The following is a 21044-nucleotide window of genomic DNA, read 5'->3' as shown; positions in this document are numbered from 1 at the left end:
TTTCTTTGCGTGAATCGTTTGAAATGGACTGAATAAATAGTACGTTAAATCTATTTTCTTCGATTTAAGCTGTGTTTATTTTATGTAACATCTAACTATATATATAATACTTTATAGAAGAGATAAATCGATCATTTTGATGATAAAATCGCAAATTCATATTTTCCTTCCTTTTCTTAATGAAAAAGATTCTTTTCTATAAAATGGTTAAATAAAATTCTTGTTTTGTAACTTTATTAGCAATTTTATAAGTTATTATTTAATTCTGGTTGATTAAAAAAATATTTATTATTTACATTTCAACATAACCTAAAAATTATCCAATTTTTTAGAATTGAGCAAAAAATATTTCTAGAAAATATATATTGTTTATTTTATAGTATTATTTGGTATAATATTATTATAAATGAGATGGAGATAAATCTGTGATATATGAATCTAAAGAAATTTTCCGCTTATTTTCATTTTCATGCTTGCCAACATATGTATGTGGCTAAAATCTTTAGAAACATTAAACAGTGAAGTCAAACGTAAACCTTGATTTTGAATGTTTCCTTAAAATTTTTGTGCAAATAAACAGAAATTTATACTTGTTTCTATTACATGCAAAATATGGTATACTTACACTTTCCTTCTAATTTAACAGAAGAAGAATTGATGTTGCAGGCGAAATATAATAAGCTTAAAAGAAAGGTACAGGTTATGTTTACACATTTTAATATTGTAATAAATATTTTAATTTTTAATACTACGAATTAATTATTTGTTATATATTTGCATGATTAGAATAAATCGCATTTAAATTACTTGATTTCTTATTTTAAATCTCTAGTAAATTTTATTTTACGATAGGAGGTTATTGATATGTTTACAGATTATGTTTTTAGTTTTTGTTATTTTCTGTGTAATTTTTATGTATTTTATTTCAATATTTCTATAGAAAAAGGCATTGCAAGATTTGAAAGCACCAAAGCAAGAAGCTGAACGAATACCACAAGCTCCAAAGCGGCCAACAGAAGCCAGGGATGCCAGGGAAGTTGCCAAGAAATTGATAAAATCTGGAGTAATTACTGCTCCAAAAACTCCTAAACGGCCAGAACAATCTTTTAAAAGACCACGTGGTTTAGTAAGAAAATTAAACAGTACAGAAAAGACGATAAGCTCATATCAACCATTCTCAGCCACACAAATGGAGGAAGAAGAAACAGAAACAGTAAGGCCAAGAGTTAAAGATTTGTACGATAGTTTTGTAAGTGCTCAAGACCCAGAGGATCGTACTAGCAGAGATATTCAATCACCATCTAAGCAAGAAATGAAGCCACGAGCTGGAAATACAATATTTGTATGTGGTTACAAGATATCTGAAGATTTTTTAAAAAAGCATTTTCAAACATTTGGAAATATTATAAATATCTCAATGGAAACAGAAAAAAAGTAATTACTGTTAATTTCAGATATTTTATCCTATTTGAAAGTTTAAATTTGTATTATTTATATTATTTATTTTATTTACCTTTTAGCCGTGGATTTGTTACGTTTGATAAAACGGAAGCTGCCGAAAGAGCAATTAGCGAAATGGACGGCAGTATGGTGTCTTCTATTCAGTTGAAAGTATCGCTGGCACGAAGACAACCCATAATAGAAGCTATGACTGACGCTACGTCTAGTTCCATGTGGTCGCCGATTGCGGCGAATTATTCACAGAAAAGTGCACACAAAGATAGGAGAGATTTAATAGTGTATGAGGAAGATCTTTTTGTGTGAACGCAATATTTTTTAATTTTTCTATGTTTTCTTAGAGTCTATTGTTGTTACAGTATATGGAATCTTACTTTAAAATAAAATTGTACATAGCCTTTAATGTTTGTAAGGTATCAAAAAATATTTTCTTCAAATCGTGCATCTTAACTGTTATGATGCGACGCTTATATTGTATATTCGTATCTAGTCAAATGGTTAAACAAGACATAAAAAACTTTGTCTTATTTTTTTTCATGTATTATACTTTGTCGATCGCTGAGTTTTAGATGATATTTCGTATTTGATCTTTTTCTACAAAGTCTCTGTGTCGATAAAAAAATAGTCGTTGAAAAAATTTGTTTTTGGTAATAGGTATCTGTAATTGAATTATACATATACACATACATGGTATATATGTATGTATATACATTGTATTTATACATATTCATTGCTTAAAAAATTAAATACAAGTATTTTCATAGCAAATTATGGTAGGTGTTATTTCTTTCTCATGTATCATTTAACATAATGAATATTCGCCTGGGAAAAGTTGATCAGTCAGTTGATTGGCTGTAACTCATACATATTTGTCCAACACATAACAAGCGTTCAACAATTAACTATAGAGTACAAACCTAACTACTTAATTGCATGACCAAATCTTCATTGTCCTTAAATACGTGTACTTATTACTCTACTGCAAGTATTAGGTCTACTTTCTTATTCCCTATCGATCGTAAAAATAGAATGCCCATTATGCGTATATAAAATCACTTTGAAACGGACAATTGAAACAAACATAATAGCATAGATTCTATTTGTAGATAGTCTTCTTACACCATCTGTACCTTATTATTTTGGTGGGTTAAAATAGTCCCAATGATGATGATGCGTAACTGTTCGAGGGTTGCTGAAGAAGAATATCAATAAGCCAGCAACCAGGAGCAACAATGCACACAGCGTTAGTTCTACTTCTCTGATCTTCTCCCTCGACTCCTCTCCCACCATAGACGACATATATCCCACAAAATGTCTCATAACTTTTAAACCAGCTAATCGAAGAACTCTGATCAATTGCCTGGTACTGTCTGCAATACTCGGTTCTGTGTCAGGGCTAGGATTGGCCAGGGATAAAAATTGTGACGGAACTTGTGAAGCTGGAAACGCTATGAAATGAGTGCCTCCTATAGGAAAGGGAGGAATTGGCGATTGGGACGATTCTCTTTGACTCTCTCTGTCCGACTGATCTGTGTATGAAGTGTAAGAAATTACAGCACGTTGCGGCTGCATCTCGTTGGTAATACCGTGACTCACGATACTGTCTGGTGTGTCCGGAGTCACAGAGATGGCAGGTGGTAGTGATCTAACTGGAGAAGCAGTCTGTCGTGTTCTAGGGATACCTATTGGAGATGGCGACCTGGACCTTGACTTTCGTATTTTCCATTCGCTGATTTCTGGCGAAGTCTCTTTGTCCTTTTCCTGTGACATCAAAAATTCTTGCGACTCTGAAGGTTTAGAGTCGAAGGTGGGGTCCATTGGTTCGTTGCTAGTTTCGGACAAGAGATCCAGAGACGCCCTGGGCTCCGTTCTCTCTTCCATGACGGTCGTTACGGATGGGGGAAGGGACGCGCGGGATTCTTCCATGTTGAACTCCTTAGTAGTATCCGGGCTCAATGAAAGAGAGGTTTCTGTATCTAGAATTCGTAAGGACTTATCTTCAGTACCCTGACCAATTAGTAATGTTTGTGTACTAGGAGTATCTTTGTCACTCGGTACTACTTGCGAAATTGCTAGGGTGTGTGTCGACTCTTTGTCCTCTACCTGCGCGACCGATAGTGTATGTGTGCTTGATGTATCCTTTGCTTTTTTTCTAACAACCTTTTGATCCTCGCTCTTTGGTTTCTCTTCCTCTTCTTCTTCAGGCTTCCTTTCGACGCTCTGCCTCTGTGCAACGGGAATGTCTGTCTTCACTTCAATCGTTTTGCTCTCTTCCTTCTGACCCTGAATCCTGGATGCAGCTACAGTCTCCAAATGGCTTCTTATAGCCATCAACTCCCTAATAATAGAAGGAGACAGACTCTCCTCCATGCTGCCACCTATGTTCTTCAACTCAGACGCAGTAACGACCAATGCATCCACTTCAGATGCAACGATTTTACCAGCTTCAATTTGGGAAACGCTCAGACGATCCACTCTTAGGTCAGCAACTTCTAGATTGCTGATCCTCACAGGCTCATCTGAAAACAGGGCGGATCTAATGGACTTTAAATGCGTGTCTTCGTCGCTATGAATCGGTTCACCTAGATGTGGCGCGGATAAGTGTTTATCCTCAAAAGCTTCCATTTCTCTAGTTGGAGATGGAGATTTTAATGAGACAGTATCGTATGAAGGTTCTAGTTGTTCATCCTTGCGTAGTCTTTGAGACATTGGTAAAGGAGGAACAGGTGGTGTGCTCATACTTGATGGACTGGGTATTCTCTCTGTGGATACCATAATCTGGGAGCCTGAGCTAGATGGTGCTACAAGTAGCTTCGCCTGTGTTACTTCTTCCTCTATCACCATGTCATCAGGTAAGGGATCTGTCTGCGTGGCAGTGGTCGTTTCCATAGCAATTTCCTGTTGTATCTCACGAGTGGATCTTTCTATAGATCTATCTTTTCTAGATCTTGGTGGTCTAGGCGGAGCTGGCAGTGGTCGTCCCTGCATTTTACTCAGAACTTCACTGCTACGGAGGTCTTTGTGTTCTCCATCATCGGAGTCGATTTCTATGTAAGGAGTAGATTCAGTTTCTTGCAGGGTCATATCATAAGTATCGTCAGTTAATATATTAGTCTCCTTAGATTTAGCTGGGCCAAGAGTACTGTACGCTCTTTGGGGACGTTTAGGAGGAACAGATCTGGGAGTAGTAGCAAACTTGTCTCTCTTTCTCCTCGGAGGAGGAGGTCTAGGTGGCTTCTCTCGTTTTTCTATAATGGCATAACCTATTAATTCTCTTCCTAGATCAAGATCATCTCGTGGAATATCCTCCTCCACATAACCAGCTTCTGGCAATGACTCTGCACCATGAGATGTCCTATCTTCATCAAGTGCTACAGAAGTTCCCCTAGACCTAGATCTTCTTTTTGGTGGTATAGGTGCTGGCTCCACATATTTTTCTCCTTGAAGTCTCGTTCCAAACTTCTGAATATTCTCTTCACTTGTTGTCATGATTTCTTCAGCCGTGTATACCTCTTGTTTCTCTAATTGTTCTGTGGTCATTGTAGGTGGCAATGGAAGAGGTTTCTCAGGGGCAGAATCACTGGTCCAATCGGTGTGTCCATTGCAAATAGGTTCCTTACGCAATCGTTTCCGTCGAGTTGGTGCCACTGGCGTTGGTGATGGTGGATGAGGAATATCCACAAGAAGTTGTGATTGACTGCGTTGTAAGGATTTAGATTTTCTGCGCATAGGCTTCACTACTACAATATCGTCCAACGGCTCAATTGGAAGTTTCGCAGGTTCTCCTTCTGTCTGATAGACTATCCTGTGTCTGGAGTCGCTACTGGTTTGATCACGGAACTGTTCATCCGTAGATTCGCTCCGACGTACCTTGTTTGGATCCCTTTTTGGCCTGACTGGTGGCATTACATCATACGACTCCGCGGAACCTTCTTTTTGCTTTCTTATTGACCTCTTTCTCATGGGAGGAATTGGTACCATGTCGTCATTGGCTAAAACATTTCCTTCTGTTCTCAAAACATCTCTGATTTCACTATTTAAATATTTACCAAGAGTCATGTCATCCTGACTGAGTCCACGTTCTCGTAGAAAGAACTCGTCGGAATCAATTTCTTCAATAACCCCATGTCGACGTCGATCACAGGAGCTGGTACTCGAATGTTGTTGCTCTCTATCCGATTGAGCGGATGATGGTTCAGGTTCCTCGTCTTCATCCATGTCTTCTTCGTATTCTTCTTCTTCGGATGGTGTCTTGTGTACTCCATATCTTCTTGGATCCATCATCGCAAAAGATCCTTCATAACCCTCTTGCCTGGCTTGAAGAACTTCTTCTAAGGATCTGGATCTTGGAATATGTCTGAATTGCTTTTTAGGTATCTTTTCCTCTGGTCTCCAATCTTCTTGATCTTCTTCCACATCTTCTTCTCTAGCACCACGTTGATATATTTCCTTTTCAGTTGGATACAATATCAGATCTGACTCTGGTCTATCTCTGTTATACGATTCTTCTTCTGTCCTGGAAGTTTCTGATCTTGGATGCGGCTGACGATCAGAAATTTCTGGGGATTCCTGTTCATAATCCATATATTGAAACTCTTCTTCCCTGTGTTTCTCTTCCCAGGGTATCGTCACTGCTCCTTCTTCGCTCATAGACAATCTAGGCATTTCCACGGAAGGGTGTCGCCAAGGTTGAGCTCTTTCTGCCGCAGATTCTCCATTCGATTGTTCCTCGTCGCCAAAAGTAGTGGTCTTGCTAAATCTCTGAGTCCATCTGTCGGTTCTTTTACGTGTCCGTGGAAACGTAGCACTCTCTGCTGACTGTGCCCTCGAATCTTTTGGCGTAGAGGTCGCGTATTCGCCTCTGCTCTTTGATTTTTTATCGAATATCCGCGGATAAGTAGGAAAGTCGAAGATATTCTTCTTGGAGCCCATCGTGGAATCTGTAGATCGCTGTTCGTGAACAGGGGATTTCTTGCGAGTCAGAGCGTTAGGTAGTCGAATGTTAGGCTTCTTGATATTGAACTTTGCTTTCTCAGGTAGATGGAATTTTGCCTTTTCAGGAAAGTTGAATTTCGGTCGCTCGGGTAAATGAAATTTTGATTTGTCTGGCAAGGATAACCTCGGACGATCAGGTAAGCTAAATCTAGGTCTTTCTGAGAAGGAAGATCGTATTCTATCCATTCGACTGGGTCTCTTATCGGATCTGGACCTGTCCGAGCGGCCGCTGCTTGTCGTCCTGGCCTTGTCTTGCTTTTGTCGCTCAGTGAAGGCGAACGTAGGTCGTTGCATGTTTTTCAGACGCGAACGTAGCTTGTTAGCCTGCGTTTTTAGCCGTTGGGGCAAACCGCGAGCACCGCGACGGAGAGGAAGTTCCTCCAATGCCAACGAGTCTACCTAAAATAAAAAGATTGGTATGCTTAATTCGCCAAGGGATCGAATGGATTCTCTTTCACGTGAGGATCGAGATTGAACACAGATGACGTTGCAGAGATGCTTGAGATTTATTGTGAGCTACCTTACCGATGGCAAGATGTTTGGTATGGTTGAAATGTTTCATTAGGTTTGATGCAATCGAATTCCGTTTCTACAGGTTGAGGAACGTAATGTTAGAGTTTGGAGAAGCGTTTGAGAAGGAAAACAGATTGGGGACATTGGTTTGTGAGGTAGGTGGTAGATTTTGGTAGAAATAGTATGATATGAGTGAAAAGAGGATACAAAAGGATAAGAAAAGGAGAAATAGTGATACTTTTGTATTTTATTTTGTATGAAACCTTAGTGAAGTTCCAGAAATAAAATCTAACAGATCTTTTATCACTTTTGTGATCAATAAAATTTTCTTCTTTACTAAATATAACAATATTTTTTTATATAATGTAATGATCTTTGAATTAATAAACTTAATAATTTTCTTTTTTTCATATTTTTTCGATATTCTTCAAAATTCTCAAATAATAAAACGGGAGTCAGTCGTTACAATCAAAGCAGAAATGGACACAATAAGAGATTATTGTCACTGGACTTACACCTCCTTTTCTTTCGAACTGCATTTTCAAGACATCTCGCAACATTAATGAGTCAGAAACGCTTTCGAGTTCGTGAAGAGCGCGGAAACTACTGCGTCTCGAAATAGACCTTGCATTTCTATCTATCAATTATTATTTTTTCGCTAACTAAAGCTTCTGAAGTGTTGCGTAACCGACCAGATGCACGTCGAAATTCATCGATGGTGAATTCGCGTTTGTCCGAAGAAAATTTTCATGTGGGGTCGGATACTCTTCTGAACTTTAGAATCTAGAATCTACAATCTAGAAAAATATTTCTAAAAAACAAATAAATAAATGTCAAAAATCTTTGTGATAAAATTTTCTAGAAACATTATAATTACAAATAAACAAAACGTAGGGCAATTCACTGTGCTAAATACGGTAGGTCTCTTTTGAGGACTTATGAGGAGCAAGATAAGATTGTGTAACGAATGGGAAAAGCCCGAGTTTTCTGGAACGTTAGCGACGCGATTGCACAATGGCCATCGGACAGTGACACGTTGGCTCCAATGCTTTTTATACGCGTGTTTTGCTAAATATAGGCCTTCGTGGGCAACAAACGAATGAATGTTCGTGCGACATTCCTCAATTCGTGTTCGTTTTGGAAAATTCTTCTCCTGATCGATGAGCATCGAATTACTTCCTTAAAAAAAAGGTATAAAAAAGAAAGAGTCCAAATCGTGACAAGGTAATTGTTACATACTTTGTTACCGTTGACTTATTTGCTGCTTTGGATTGGGAGAATTGCTGGGATAACTGCCGGGTAAATCTGACCAAGGAGATTGTTGGTTTTCATGTTTGGCTTGGAAATGTTTGCTTCAAGATGATGAAAGTAGTAATTTGACCTAAGGTAGGAAGGTGAAAGAAAAAAACAATTGAATGTTGTTATATAGGGTGCATGAAAAATTCTTGTCTGAATTTTATTATTGTATTCTATGTGTAGGAAATTTAATGTTGGAAATATTCTTATTGGAAAAATGTAAAATTGGAAAATTTCAAATGCAAATGTTTTAAGTAGACTGGAATATGTCTGCATACTTCCGACAAGAAAACAATTATTTTAAATAGATTCAAATATAGACGAGGTTAAACTTTGCATAAGAAGTTTGAAAAAATATTAATTAGAAAATATTGATCCTTATGTATCTGATATTTTTAATATTAAAGAGTGTAACTTCAAGAATATAAATTCATCATATCAAAATAATTTCCACATTCTGCTGACTCAATCTTATTTGTCGGTATGAAGTATTCAGAAACTGAGTCTTCCAGCTCTAGTGACCTACTGTCAGTGCGTCATCCGTATCATTGGAAGAATTTAGTTACAGCTGACGCGATGTATCTTATTCTTAGATACTGTATATAATTTTAGTAATAATTAGTAGTAGAATCTTAGGAAAATAAATATATCAAGTTAATAACTAAAAACACGGAATAACATTAATTTAATAGTAGATACTTGGTAATACCAAATTCAGAAAATTCATTATGATTAATCTAAAGGAACCCAAAAATTTTCAAATATTACAATGGAACTGAAAATATATTTAATAATTCTGTCTTTTCAATATTCAATATTCTATTTCAATACTTTAATACAAATTCTCAATGTCTCCAATTCATCAATAACCTACTTCACACATCAAAAATATTTTACAAGAAAGAAAAGATAGATAAAAACTGTAAATAAAAGATTTATAAATAAAAATTATCAATTAAATTAAACTGTACATAAGTATGTGCAAAAATCATATATCCAGAGAAAAATTACTCACTTGACTAGTGTTGACCTCTCCATCGGTCCTGGACTCAGCGCTTGGAGTAGCAGCGCTTAAAAATCGTTCCTCGAGCCGCTCCTGCAGTTGTTGCGGGGTCTCCAATTCTTCAGAGGTGTCGCCGGTTTCCACAAGCTCGCGAGCTTCCATCGCGGTGTCCTCGATCTTGCCGTCCAACGGGAGGACGACATCGCCGGCCCGTGTCAGCTCCGGCGGTAGCCTTGCCCGGTCGTCGATGCTGTCGTCGCTGTCAGCGACGGGCACCACATCCGTGTCGATGATTCGCACGACCGGCGCCGTCGCCGGCTTTGGCGATGGCGACGGCGCCGCGATCGGTTCGTACTCGTGCTCGCTGTTACGAAAAGTCACTTGTTTTCTTCTCGCTCTAACCGGCATTTTTTCCTCTCTTTCTTTCTTTCTCTCAAAATTAGTTCATATACAAATGGTTAATTGACAATTTGGATATTGTTAACTTTTGAAATTATCCTGTTCGATGTGATCTGTAGCTTGGACTTTGTTAATTCTTAAAGCGGTTATCTTTTGGAGGTAATTGATGACTTTTGTACAAATGGTTAATTTTTATTGATGATGATTATAGGTATTGTTAATTTTTGAAGTTATTCTGGCTTATTGGATGTGATCCACAATTTGGATTTTGTTAACTCTTAAGATGGTTTCTTTAGGTTGGTGATAATAGGTAATTGGTCATTCAAGTTTTGTCAATCTTTGCACATAGTACAGTCTTTTTACTTATTTGTTATCTTGCATTTTCTTGATTTTTGCAGTGGTATTTGCAATTTGTGATAGCTTAAAGTTTGTTAACTTGTGCAGTGATTCTTGTAGTTAGTTGTCAGCATGAATTTTGATGTTATATGCTTGATAACTTAATTCTTTGAAATGGATTGTCAACTTGAAACTTTGATGTTACGTACTAACTTAAGTCTTTGGAGTTAATGATCAGTTTAAATATCGTTATTATTTTGTAGTAATTTTTACGATTAATTGTTTTCTTATAAACTTGAGCGTTAAGTACTTGAGTAATTATACAAAAAAAACTTATCAACTAATTTACACATTTACGTTAAATAACTTTTAACGTTATCCATTTTATCTTGAGCGTAATTACGTTTGTACCATTAGTACGAATACTGTTAGTTTCAGAGTCAGTCTTATTATTGAGCAAACGCCAGGGAACGAGGTCTGATCAATTCAAGCTCGTTTCACTGGAAGACGACGTCACAGTGGAAAAAGTAGCCACTGGTCGGACAGACCGCAGACTTCCAGCGATGAGTTAGAGTATTCGTGTTTCGATCATAGGGTTAATTTGCAGACGGCTTATTCAGGAGGGCAATATTGAAGGAAGACACATCCTTATTTAGATATAATTTTCTTCGAGGGCGGCAGGAATACTGTTAGAGTGACAATATTAATTAATTCTTAAATTCTACTAAATCTTTCTTAAATTTTCAAATATTAAATTTTAGTTTAATTGTAATTTGTAACAATTAATAAAAAATATTTTACAGCTATTGTATGTGTATAAGGTGCTCCAGAGCTAACAGTTAAACTTTTTCGATACACAATCAAGCACAAAATGTTATATAAACATAAATTATTTAAAAATTTGTTAAGAAGTTTTAATAATTGTTATGACTAATTATTATATAATATGACAGACGTACAATTATAAAACTGATTATAAGATGGAATATATTGAAAAAGTTTGGTTGCTAAACTCTGTGACACTCTATATATAATTTTTTAAATTGTTTATATTAAATTGAATATTGCTGATAGTTTCTTACATACCTCATAAATTTCGAAATGCCTTATAGTTTAAATAAAAAGGCGTCCAGTCTTCCAATACTAAATTTTCAAAAATATCTAGCTCCAGATTTTTTCAATCAACCATACTTGCAGCAACAATACGAATATATTCATACGCAATTTAAATTAGATTTGTTAAACTTCTTTTTTCTTTTATGCCTGCTTTTCTATAAAGATGGATACGCTCGACAGTCCATCTAAAAATCATCCAGCACAGCTTACTCTCGGTTATCTTGAAGAATCCTCGACACAGAATCCCTTGTTATCTTTGTCCTGATTGGTTGAGCGTTATCACGACTTTCCTTCCACAGACCGATCATCGATACCAGTGTTGCTATTATCGCCATACAATGACTCGATGCCCACTTAATCGCGTCGTGTCTATTCATCCATCCCTTTCATCGAGTTTAAACTTGGAGGTTAGAATCGCACCCTTTCGCTTCCGACAGTCATCAACCCCCTCTCTATCCATCAAATTATACCTACACGTGTACATTTCTCATATTCATACTTATTCATCAGTCACTCGCTAATTTTAAAGAAAATATTTAAAAACATAAAGTTTGTGTCAAAGTTTTAAGATATATGGTAATTATAATATAATATAGTTTGTTTTGTAATATAAATGATTAACAAGTGTCAATTCCCTTTCATAATTGTAACAAAATTTATTCTTATCCTCAATGTACTAGATATCGAATAATTTATGAACAAAAGTATATATTTACATTCATACCATTTATCCACATGTACATCTACAATTATTTATACTCACATACATATACGCAGATTTCCAATCATGAACACCTGCAATCATATACATTCGTACATAAATGTACAATGATATACACCATTCAAAATCACATACAGTTCCAATCATATACATACACGCACACATGTATATACCTGTACGTTACAGCCATCCACTGTCTCCACCCATAGGTATATTCATATATATCATTGGAAAGATAGACAGAGGGATACGAGAGGAGTTTGGATGCGGAACCGAGCTGACCGAGGATTCTATGTATAGCCAGCCGGGCGAACCTTAAATAGCTACGGTGGAACGCGAGCATAGTCGAGACGCGCAACATATACAACATCGACTGGTATCTATGCGTGTGGGATACCTATCGGAAGGAATATTCATTTATTCTCAGCTGGAAAAGGAATGAACTAGCCTGGATACCAAATTACTAGCATTTGCTCCAAAGTGTTGCTTGGTTATTATCGTGCATACATAAACGTGGAGCTAGATATAACCTAACTAGTAACACGTAGACAACATTATACATACATGTACATGTACAACATATATAAAAATATACACGTATTATTTATACATATAGAGGTATAAGAATACTATCAATAGACAAGCTCCAAACTGTGTTTCAAATACTTGGACGCAATTCCAAGATTGGTCTATTAGTCGGTGGTAGAATAAAATGTTTGGTCTGACTTGTTACTGACCTGCAGCGGACCGCAGGTGGCTGCTGCATCGTCCTGGACGGCGGTCTACCGTGGAGAGCACGTCGTTCCGGCAGAAGCGAGTCGCTCTGGTAGTACTGACAGCCACAACGGACCTCGCGGCCGAGGCTCGACGTCGACGACGCTCGTGAGGTGCGTCCACGTTGCTCCGGCTCCATCCCCACCCCCTGAGCCTCCACTTGTCCACCTCCAGTCTCCTCTTCCTCTCTGCCTACCTGATGACGATGTGCTGGCTGATTTGAAGTGTCGCGTCTGGCCTATTCACGATCGCGCCCTTTCCTCCTCCAGTTTGAATCCACGTTGTTTCTTAGTATATTTTCTTTCTTTTTTATAAGTAGTTTTAGTTTGTAGGTTCACGTAGTTGCTTTAAGTTCTTGGTGAAGATTCTTGGAGGTTATAGGTGAGTCGATGTTTCGTGATGCCGCCACCACCCCGTACGTTACACGGGGAAAAGGATAGAAAGAGGGGCAGAAACAGCGAAGTAGAAGAAAGAGAGAAAGAGAGAGTGGAGAGTTGGTTTACCTAGAGCAGCCCGCCACTGCAGCGGCTTCTAGGCGACTCTGTACCCTCTCTGGTCCATCTACGCAACACGGCATCAAGATTATTTATAGAAACATTTCGTCTTGAATGTCTATTAATTCAGTCGACCAGAATTCACCTGCATGCGCGTATCATCGTACCACCTGACGGCGTGGCAATTGCACGGTTTTCGCACATGCGCCATGTTAGGAGCTTTCGGCGCGCGGGAATTCAATTCCCCTATATGGCGCTCTAGGGATTACGATTTTAGGGAAAGTAGCGCGAAGATTAACACGTTAAATGTGGAAGAATTTCTACGATTTCTACCCTTTGGTTTTACTTAAAGAATATCTAGAACATATGTTAGATTGTTGATAAAAAATATTTAAAAAAATACATACACATATCGACACTACATTGAACGTGTTAAAAATGTTTAATCTTTTGGATTTGAAAAGTGATGTAATGATATTACGAAGAATTGGTTGAAAATCTTATTGAGTTTTGCTGTTTAAGATTATTTCTTGATTTGTGTATATTTCTTTATCTCATTTGATTTAAATCTGATTTGTTAATGATCTTTTTAAGGGATGGATAATTATAAAGAAATGTTGAAGACATTAATTGTTTGGATATAGTAAAGAATTGGTTGCACATCTCGATAATGTTTAAGTGTTCAAAATTATTTCATAGTCTGTATATATTATAATTCTTTTTTACTTTGTTGTATTTAAGTTTAATTTTTATAGATCTTTTAGGAGATGGGAAATTCCAAGGAAATTCCAGGGAATTGTTAAAGATATTAACTCTTTGAATTTAACTGTGAACTTTTAAAGATTAGAAATGAATTCTTATAGGTATGCATTTTTAACTTTTTAGTTTTAGTGTTTCATTTTTCCTGTGGGAAGGGTGATAACAAAATTACTAGCTTCTTAATCCTCTATAACACTATGAAACTTAGAAATCGCATACATATAGTTTTTAAAGTTTGTCTTCTTTATTTATCATTCAGTTAAAAATCTTAATTAATTATAATATATCTTTCAATAACTGAAAAAAATCTTGGTTATAGAGGATTAAACAACGATCATATGGAAGGTTAATTTAGTTACCGATCGTTCAAAGAGGGGATACTAATACCTTTTTTCTATTTCTTGCCTTCTTGAATCGTCGAACAATTTCTCGAATTATGTCGTAGGGTTCCGTTGCTGTTTTTAACGAAATCACTCAAGAAACTCGCTTATCTTACATTTCTTTTTCTTTCCAGAATTATTAAAACGCGCTTTACCCATAATATTTTACAATATACCCTTAAAGTATTCGACAAAGCACTTTCTCGTCACATTTACAATATCCCATTCACATTCTCGTTTTTTCTTAAAAATCATCGAAACGCGGGTTCATCCACTAATCGCATCCATTAAACAACCCGACCTGATGAAACTCAAACAAAACAATTGGTATGAAAGAATACGAGATCCAACAGAACTATCTGGAGCAGTTAACGAATCGAACCAGACGAAGTGGACGAACAAAACGTTTAATCGAACGAAACACCGATCCAAAATCTTTTGTGAAGAATAATCGACGATCGCCAGATGTCGATGGCGCGTGAAGCAGAGTTATCGAAGCTACACTGCCAGCCATAAATGTTAGGGCACCTATTCATTACAATTGTTGGAAAACTCTAACAAATTTTGGTTTATTTGAGATTTTATATTATATTATAATTATATGTCATAATTATAATAATTAGGTTAAGGCTTTTTATGCGAATTCATATTTTTCATATTTGAATTTAACTACAAAAATGGTACTTAATTATAAGTAAAAATTTGTTTTACCTTCTAAATATTACATTGGGAAGATTACATTAGAAATTTTATATATCTTCCCATATTATATACACTCTGTACATTTTTCTACAACAAAATTTTCCATAAATACATGCAAATCTGCAATGTAGATTATGATAATCATATAATAAAATAATTAAAAAATAGGAAAGACGAAAAGTATCTAATTTGTATTAAATAAAAGTAGGTATTTATAAGTAGGTAATATGCACTTATGGCTAGCAGTGTATATTATGACGGATTCATGAAAGAAACGTAGAGGATCGTAGATATTGTGCCGTAATTATGAGAGTCGTCGCGCAGAATGATCGAGCGTGCAAATTTGATGATTATGTCATGACTTGGCACTCGATCATGGAGCCACGTCGTCTTCCTCTCGCGTGTTTCCGTTGATGGGTAAAATAAAGTCGCGAACATTACGTTCAACATGATTCTTTTGGCTCTTTATACGCTTGGCTGTTTCTACGGATAGTCCTGGCTTCCGGGTGTAAACGTCGATCTTTTAGTATATGCTCTTTCAGCCAATTCGTTTAATACTATTTAGCATAGTGTTACTACAGTTGATGGAAGAATTATGGTGACATATAATTAATTATGATTTCTTTTTCATGGTGAAATATCATTAATAATGATTAATTCTTTTAATTAAAGAAACATGTGAATATTACAAGAACTATAAAAATTGAAAGATGTTAGTGTTCTGGAATAATGCAGGTAGTTATTCGAATTAATAGTAAGTCCTGAATATTTTTAGGAGATTTCTGCCGTTTTAGTGCACCATAGCATAGGAATGTCAAGTGAGAAAAATATTTATCGTTCCTGTACTATAATTAACAATGATACAGGGGTGTTTTGTAACACGTGGAACCTCGTTCGATAGTGGATGTAGTCGCGAAAACAATGAAAAAAAGTTGGTGTAAACGCGAACCCTGTTTGTCCTTGTACTTAAGTTCTAGCTTTTTTCACATTAAATTATTAATGAGTAGACTGTGGACAGTTATTGCAAATATGTATCTCTATAAAAAGCAATGAGAAAAGAGTACTTAGACACTTTTGTATATCATGTAGATTCCTTATATTTTTGTATATTTAAACTTAATAGCAAATATTTAATAAATTTAGTAAATTTAAAAAATGCATAAACATTGGGAAACTTTTAACATATAGACAAACTACAGTATTCCGATACATTTCGACATTAATGCAAGTTAAACTTAGCGATATATATAATTAATATTAACGATTAAAGAAATAAATTTTTCTTTTTGGAACACCAATTACGTAATCCAGTGTAACGGCGCTGTAACATGACAACCGCAGGTTTGAATTTAGGCCGAAAGTGACTTCCCATATGGTTAAGCAGCTGTACATTATTGATATACAAAAATGACTATAATTCGAAAAAAAGGTTAAACAGGGCACATATTTATGCAAACTTTTCTCATTCCTTCGTGTCCTCTATCTACCATTAAAGCTACATAGTTCCCTATGTTATAAAACATCTTGTACAGAAAGGCAGATTCTTACTTATGAAAGATTCTTACTTATTAATTTATAAAATATCATTTTTACAATATTACAAGAAGACTTCAGAAATCTTCTACTTATGTATTCGCCAATTATATGCAAAAATACCTGTGATACGAATCACCAAATATGCTTTCTCATTCAACTACTATTTTTATAACTCCTTCATATTAATCTTAAATATACTTAAATATACTCTGTTCGTTCATCGAGAATGAATTTTATAATTAAGGAGCCTTGTTGAAAAAGGGTCCAGAAGACAAAATAGTGAATTGATTAAATAACAAAGTGACTAGTTTTTTTAAATATTAGTTACATTTGTGTTTATAATTATATCAAAATATAATGTAAGAAAGTAAAATGTGTTAAAGTTTTTCAATAACTATAACATGTAAGTGTTTCAATACTTATAACTGGAAGTGTATGTATTTGCCATAAACCTATAGACCCTTTTTATCAAAAAAGTTTCCTCAATTAGTTTTATTTTCCTCAAAAATCCTTCTCTTCGATAATCAAACAGAAGATTGAATATTCTCAAGAATATAATATGTAATAACGGCAGTTTATAATGAAATTAACTGTAAGTCATAAAAAACCAAAGAAATAAACTCGGCTATTAAATGGTAGAATTAAATGACACCCAGGAACCAGAGGACTATCATGGAGATTGATAATCGTATGGTCTCTGATATCAAATATGCACATATGTGATCGGGTACATTGCTCGCTTAATAATGCTGGACATTGTAAACGGTAAGTGTAGAATCTTCTGCGTTAATCACCGTATCCGTGATAATAGGACAGGAGCGTATTTCGTACATTCTTCTGGATCTCGCTTTCTTTCTTTCTCGTTTCCTTTTCGTTTCTTGTAAAACATAGAGGATATATAGAGATTTCGTGTGCATGTATATGTGTTATGATACAGTGACCGCGAATCATGTATACAGAGTATTCCAAATTTTTCATACAAAACAATGTTCATAATTTTTATATATTCTATGAATAAGGAATGTTATATAGAGATCATTTACAGCTTCATTAATAATGTATAGTAGAAATGTGAAATACCCAAAAAAGAATAATATTTTGGTCTGCAATAGCATACCATTGAGCTTTTAGATATGAATAACTTTAAAGAAGAGCAGTAGTACATGTGGTGAACTGATAGAAACAGTTAATTCGTTCATTGAGATGAAATAAAATTAAAATTTTTATTACAACTTTTTAATTTTAAATAACCTATATTTATAGCTCTTTTTAGTTTTGCTCAAAGAACATCTTTGTTTTGTAGAAAAACTTGGGGCACTCTGTATAGTTCTAAACACAACGATACTGGACAAACGTTCGTCTGAGAAAACTGCTATTACTCTGCTCTCAAGTCGTTGCTCCTCTCCGTTTTCCCTCGTTTTTTTCCTTCTAACTCCATTTTTTATCTTTTCCTCTCGTTTTCTTATAAAGATTAAATTGTACATAGTATTTCCTATATACATACGAACACAAATGAACTTGCTTTATTTTTCATCTCGATCCTTTATCTTCCTTTATCTTCCTTTTCTTCTTTCTTTACTCTTTTCTTTTCTTTCCTTACAGCTATTTAAAAGTGGAAATCATAGCGGCGTAAGTCAAGATTTTGAGGATTTGAATCTAATATGTACTTCAACTTTTAAATGTATCATTCTTTTGATTTTATACTTAACTAAGTTATATAACTGCAGATTCATATTTTTGTAATATAAATACAATTAAGTAGAGATTTGCTTCACATACTATAACAAGTACTTTACATATCCTATGTATTTTTGCATATTGCATGCATTCTGTGCTTTTTTATGATTTGAAAAAACATAATTGATTTTTTAGTAAATTATAGCAAACGAACTTACAACCACTATGATTCTTAGTCTTCCATTTGTTCCTTCATCCCGTAAGCTAAATTGTCTCATATAGGAGAGAGCAAGTTCAATTCGGCGAATCGTCATCTCGGCGACTCAATGAGAGCCACTCTTTCTCGCGTTCTGGTCGCTCTACTTTTTGCTTATAAATAAACGAGCCTCGCGGTTGGCACTTTGTGACGTCGGCGGGCCACTGTGTAGAGCTGTGAACGGGAAAATCGAAATGAACGGAGGAGGAAGATAACAAGCGTAAAATGGCCAAGATGAAATTGGAGGGTTAAGCAAAAGAAAGAAAAAAAAATAGGAAACCATAAAAATAAGAAATATAGTAATATTGTAGGAAAATTATATACCGGGCGTTCCACTTGTAATTTCATTGATAGCGAAAAAAATAAAAACAGTGTTTAGGTGATGATTGCATAGTTTGAGCATGTTTAATATCATCCGATGATGATAAAAAGATCCTTTTCAATATTATCTTCAACGCTGCTATTTTTCTTGTTTAAAATCACTGATATTAACATCCGCTTTTTATTAGTTTAATTTATTGCAATATTGTAGCCAATTTGTGGACAGATTCAACGACCTATAACATCAAAATGGATCTAAATAAAAGAAATAAATAATAATTATTTAGTTGTATTCATAGAAATCCGCAGTTTAGAAGCTGCTAATTTCAAATTAATTAGGAGATTAGCAGAAAATTCAATATACATAGTTGCAATTAGAAGAAAAATGATAGCAAATTTCTGTCTGGTAGCGTGTATAATAAAAGAAAAGAATGTTCGCCTAAAACTTCGCGATGAAACGTTTACAGTTAAATTTGACATGTGTATATATAATTTTCTGCAAATATATTTTACGCATTTTTACTGGTGGATTATTTGCCCTCGGTTTATCTGGAAAAACCGGAAACACCTTGTGCGAGAGGGAATTATATAACAATGGGAGAAACAAACAGGGAAAAACAGGTGGATAGCCGTAGAAGGAGACGTTGTCTGCGTGGGTGACGATTACGAGACGCGAACGAATAGAGAGAGAGAGAGAGAGAGAGAGAGAGAGAGAGAGAGAAAGGGAGGGAGAAAAAGCGCCGGAAAACCTGTGCTTCGCGGACACATCAGCGAAAATAGAATCGCAAAGTCTCAGACCCGCGTTTCTACAATAAAATACGCATATATTATGTATGTGTATGTACAGTAGCTCACGAAAAAATTTCGATACTTGTAGAAATTTTTTATGAATTTATTATATGTATTGTGCAAAACACTTTGACAGCACTCTAATGAGATCCAACTGTCGTAATCATATAGATAAAATTAAAAATAAATTTGAAAATGTACATGAAAGTTACAAGACATTTAGTGCAAGTATATATTTCGCAGAGTTCATAAAGTTATTTAATAAACAGTCAATTATTCATTACATTAATAAACCTCAATATACAATAGAACCATCTTTAACGCTTATTACATGTTTGATGGTTGTTCATGCTGTATACTAAATTTTTGATATATATATACATATATGATCGCAATGAATATCTTGTAACTTTTATGTACATTTTCAGATTGGTTTCAAATTTTATCAAGATAATTACGTCAATCCTGTCTAGTTACAATGCTAATGAAATTTTGGAATGTTTTATGCATCACGTACTTCTATAAGTATTCAAATACTTTTGTGAGCTACTGCATATGTATATGTATGTATCGTGAGAGGTGTTGGATATAGGTTTACTGCGTAATGGCATAATTCGCGGTCCGAATGGTTCTACAGTCCCGGATGATGGAATTAGGACCACTCAAAGCTTTCAAGTTGAATAATGTAGTGGTCAACAATGGATAAACAAGTGATTTGAAATATTTTCAATAGTACTGAAGCCAAATAAAATGTCCGATCATGGGAATACAAATATTCTCCGATGTGCCCTAATAAAAATTAAATAAATTGAATAAATTAAATAAATTAATTGTTACATATACATAATTATCTACATATATACTTATAATTATTAATAATTTGGACAATCAAAGAGAACTTGTCATTTATCTGATATAGTATATGTGAAACTTCTGCGTGTGGTCCTAATTTGATACCCAGAAACCGCAAAATGCATTCACAGTATTCTACATATATTGAAATAACGAAATTCCCTTTATTTCTCTATAAATTGATTAATCACCGTAAATTTCAACATGTTTTCATTTCTTTTCAATCTTCTTCATCTTTCTTCCATTTCTTTTTCTTTTTTAAGAGACAGAGAAGGGTTGAGAGGGTGTGTGGCCTGCGATCCGAATAGATAACCGAGAACCGAACGGAAAGCCGTAAAACACGGAAAAACCGAACCGAGTCATTCGACGACACGCTAAAAGCTTCTTAAAATCGTACAAAGCACCAGTGCGTACAAATTCACTCCTCCGTTCGTCTATACATACAACTTGAGAATCACAATGTCTCTCTCTTTCATACGTATTATAATTATTCATCTTTCTCGTTCAAATTTTTTTTTTTTGTTTCTTTTTTTCTTTTTACCATCGACGCAGTGACAGAATATATTATATATTTCATATATATATATATACTCGTATGTTCATATATATACACATACATATATATACATATATATAGATATACATATATATATAAATATATATATAC

At 35.1% G+C, this 21044-nt stretch overlaps 2 protein-coding genes and 1 long non-coding RNA gene across 11 annotated transcripts; 2 read left to right on the top strand and 1 right to left on the bottom strand.

The window, feature by feature from the left end:
* Window positions 1–341: 341 nt before the first annotated feature.
* LOC122569506 (negative elongation factor E) lies at window positions 342–1861 on the top strand. The gene is made up of 3 exons (XM_043730659.1): window positions 342–693; window positions 941–1434; window positions 1521–1861. The coding sequence occupies exons 1-3, from the start codon at window positions 604–606 to the stop codon at window positions 1762–1764; spliced, it is 828 nt and encodes a 275-aa protein (XP_043586594.1). The 5' UTR covers window positions 342–603; the 3' UTR covers window positions 1765–1861.
* Window positions 1754–13167, bottom strand: LOC122569502 (serine/arginine repetitive matrix protein 1). 9 transcript variants are annotated; one of them, XM_043730645.1, is made up of 6 exons: window positions 12575–12708; window positions 12011–12234; window positions 11880–11911; window positions 11327–11586; window positions 9278–9629; window positions 1754–6852 (listed from the first exon to the last, which is right to left on the bottom strand). In XM_043730645.1, the coding sequence occupies exons 4-6, from the start codon at window positions 11491–11493 to the stop codon at window positions 2593–2595; spliced, it is 4779 nt and encodes a 1592-aa protein (XP_043586580.1). In that variant the 5' UTR covers window positions 11494–11586; window positions 11880–11911; window positions 12011–12234; window positions 12575–12708; the 3' UTR covers window positions 1754–2592. The 9 variants fall into 9 exon arrangements, with proteins under 9 accessions (XP_043586580.1, XP_043586578.1, XP_043586579.1 ...); XM_043730643.1 differs by lacking the exon at window positions 12011–12234 and having other exon boundaries at window positions 12575–12712; XM_043730644.1 differs by having other exon boundaries at window positions 11327–11911.
* A 3954-nt stretch (window positions 13168–17121) lies between these two features.
* On the top strand, window positions 17122–20928 carry LOC122569512. The gene is made up of 2 exons (XR_006317489.1): window positions 17122–17247; window positions 20641–20928. It is a non-coding gene; the product is annotated as an uncharacterized LOC122569512 (long non-coding RNA).
* The last annotated feature ends 116 nt before the right edge of the window (window positions 20929–21044 follow it).

The sequence above is a fragment of the Bombus pyrosoma genome, linkage group LG7 (genome assembly GCF_014825855.1).
Source record: "Bombus pyrosoma isolate SC7728 linkage group LG7, ASM1482585v1, whole genome shotgun sequence".
In the NCBI taxonomy this organism is placed as follows: Eukaryota; Metazoa; Arthropoda; class Insecta; order Hymenoptera; family Apidae; genus Bombus; species Bombus pyrosoma.
Note: the sequence above shows the minus strand (reverse complement) of the source record. Positions and strands in the feature narration are given on the sequence as shown.

Coding starts and splice junctions, on each gene's coding strand:
- LOC122569506 (XM_043730659.1), top strand. CDS start 604: ATGCAAAATATGGTATACTTACACTTTCCTTCTAATTTAACAGAAGAA. Junction 694..940: donor ATAATAAGCTTAAAAGAAAG/GTACAGGTTATG, acceptor ATATTTCTATAG/AAAAAGGCATTGCAAGATTT. Junction 1,435..1,520: donor TCAATGGAAACAGAAAAAAA/GTAATTACTGTT, acceptor TTTACCTTTTAG/CCGTGGATTTGTTACGTTTG.
- LOC122569502 (XM_043730642.1), bottom strand. CDS start 12,750: ATGGAGCCGGAGCAACGTGGACGCACCTCACGAGCGTCGTCGACGTCG. Junction 9,630..12,574: donor CCACCTGCGGTCCGCTGCAG/GTCAGTAACAAG, acceptor TTTTCGTAACAG/CGAGCACGAGTACGAACCGA. Junction 6,853..9,277: donor GAGAGGTCAACACTAGTCAA/GTGAGTAATTTT, acceptor TTTTTATTTTAG/GTAGACTCGTTGGCATTGGA.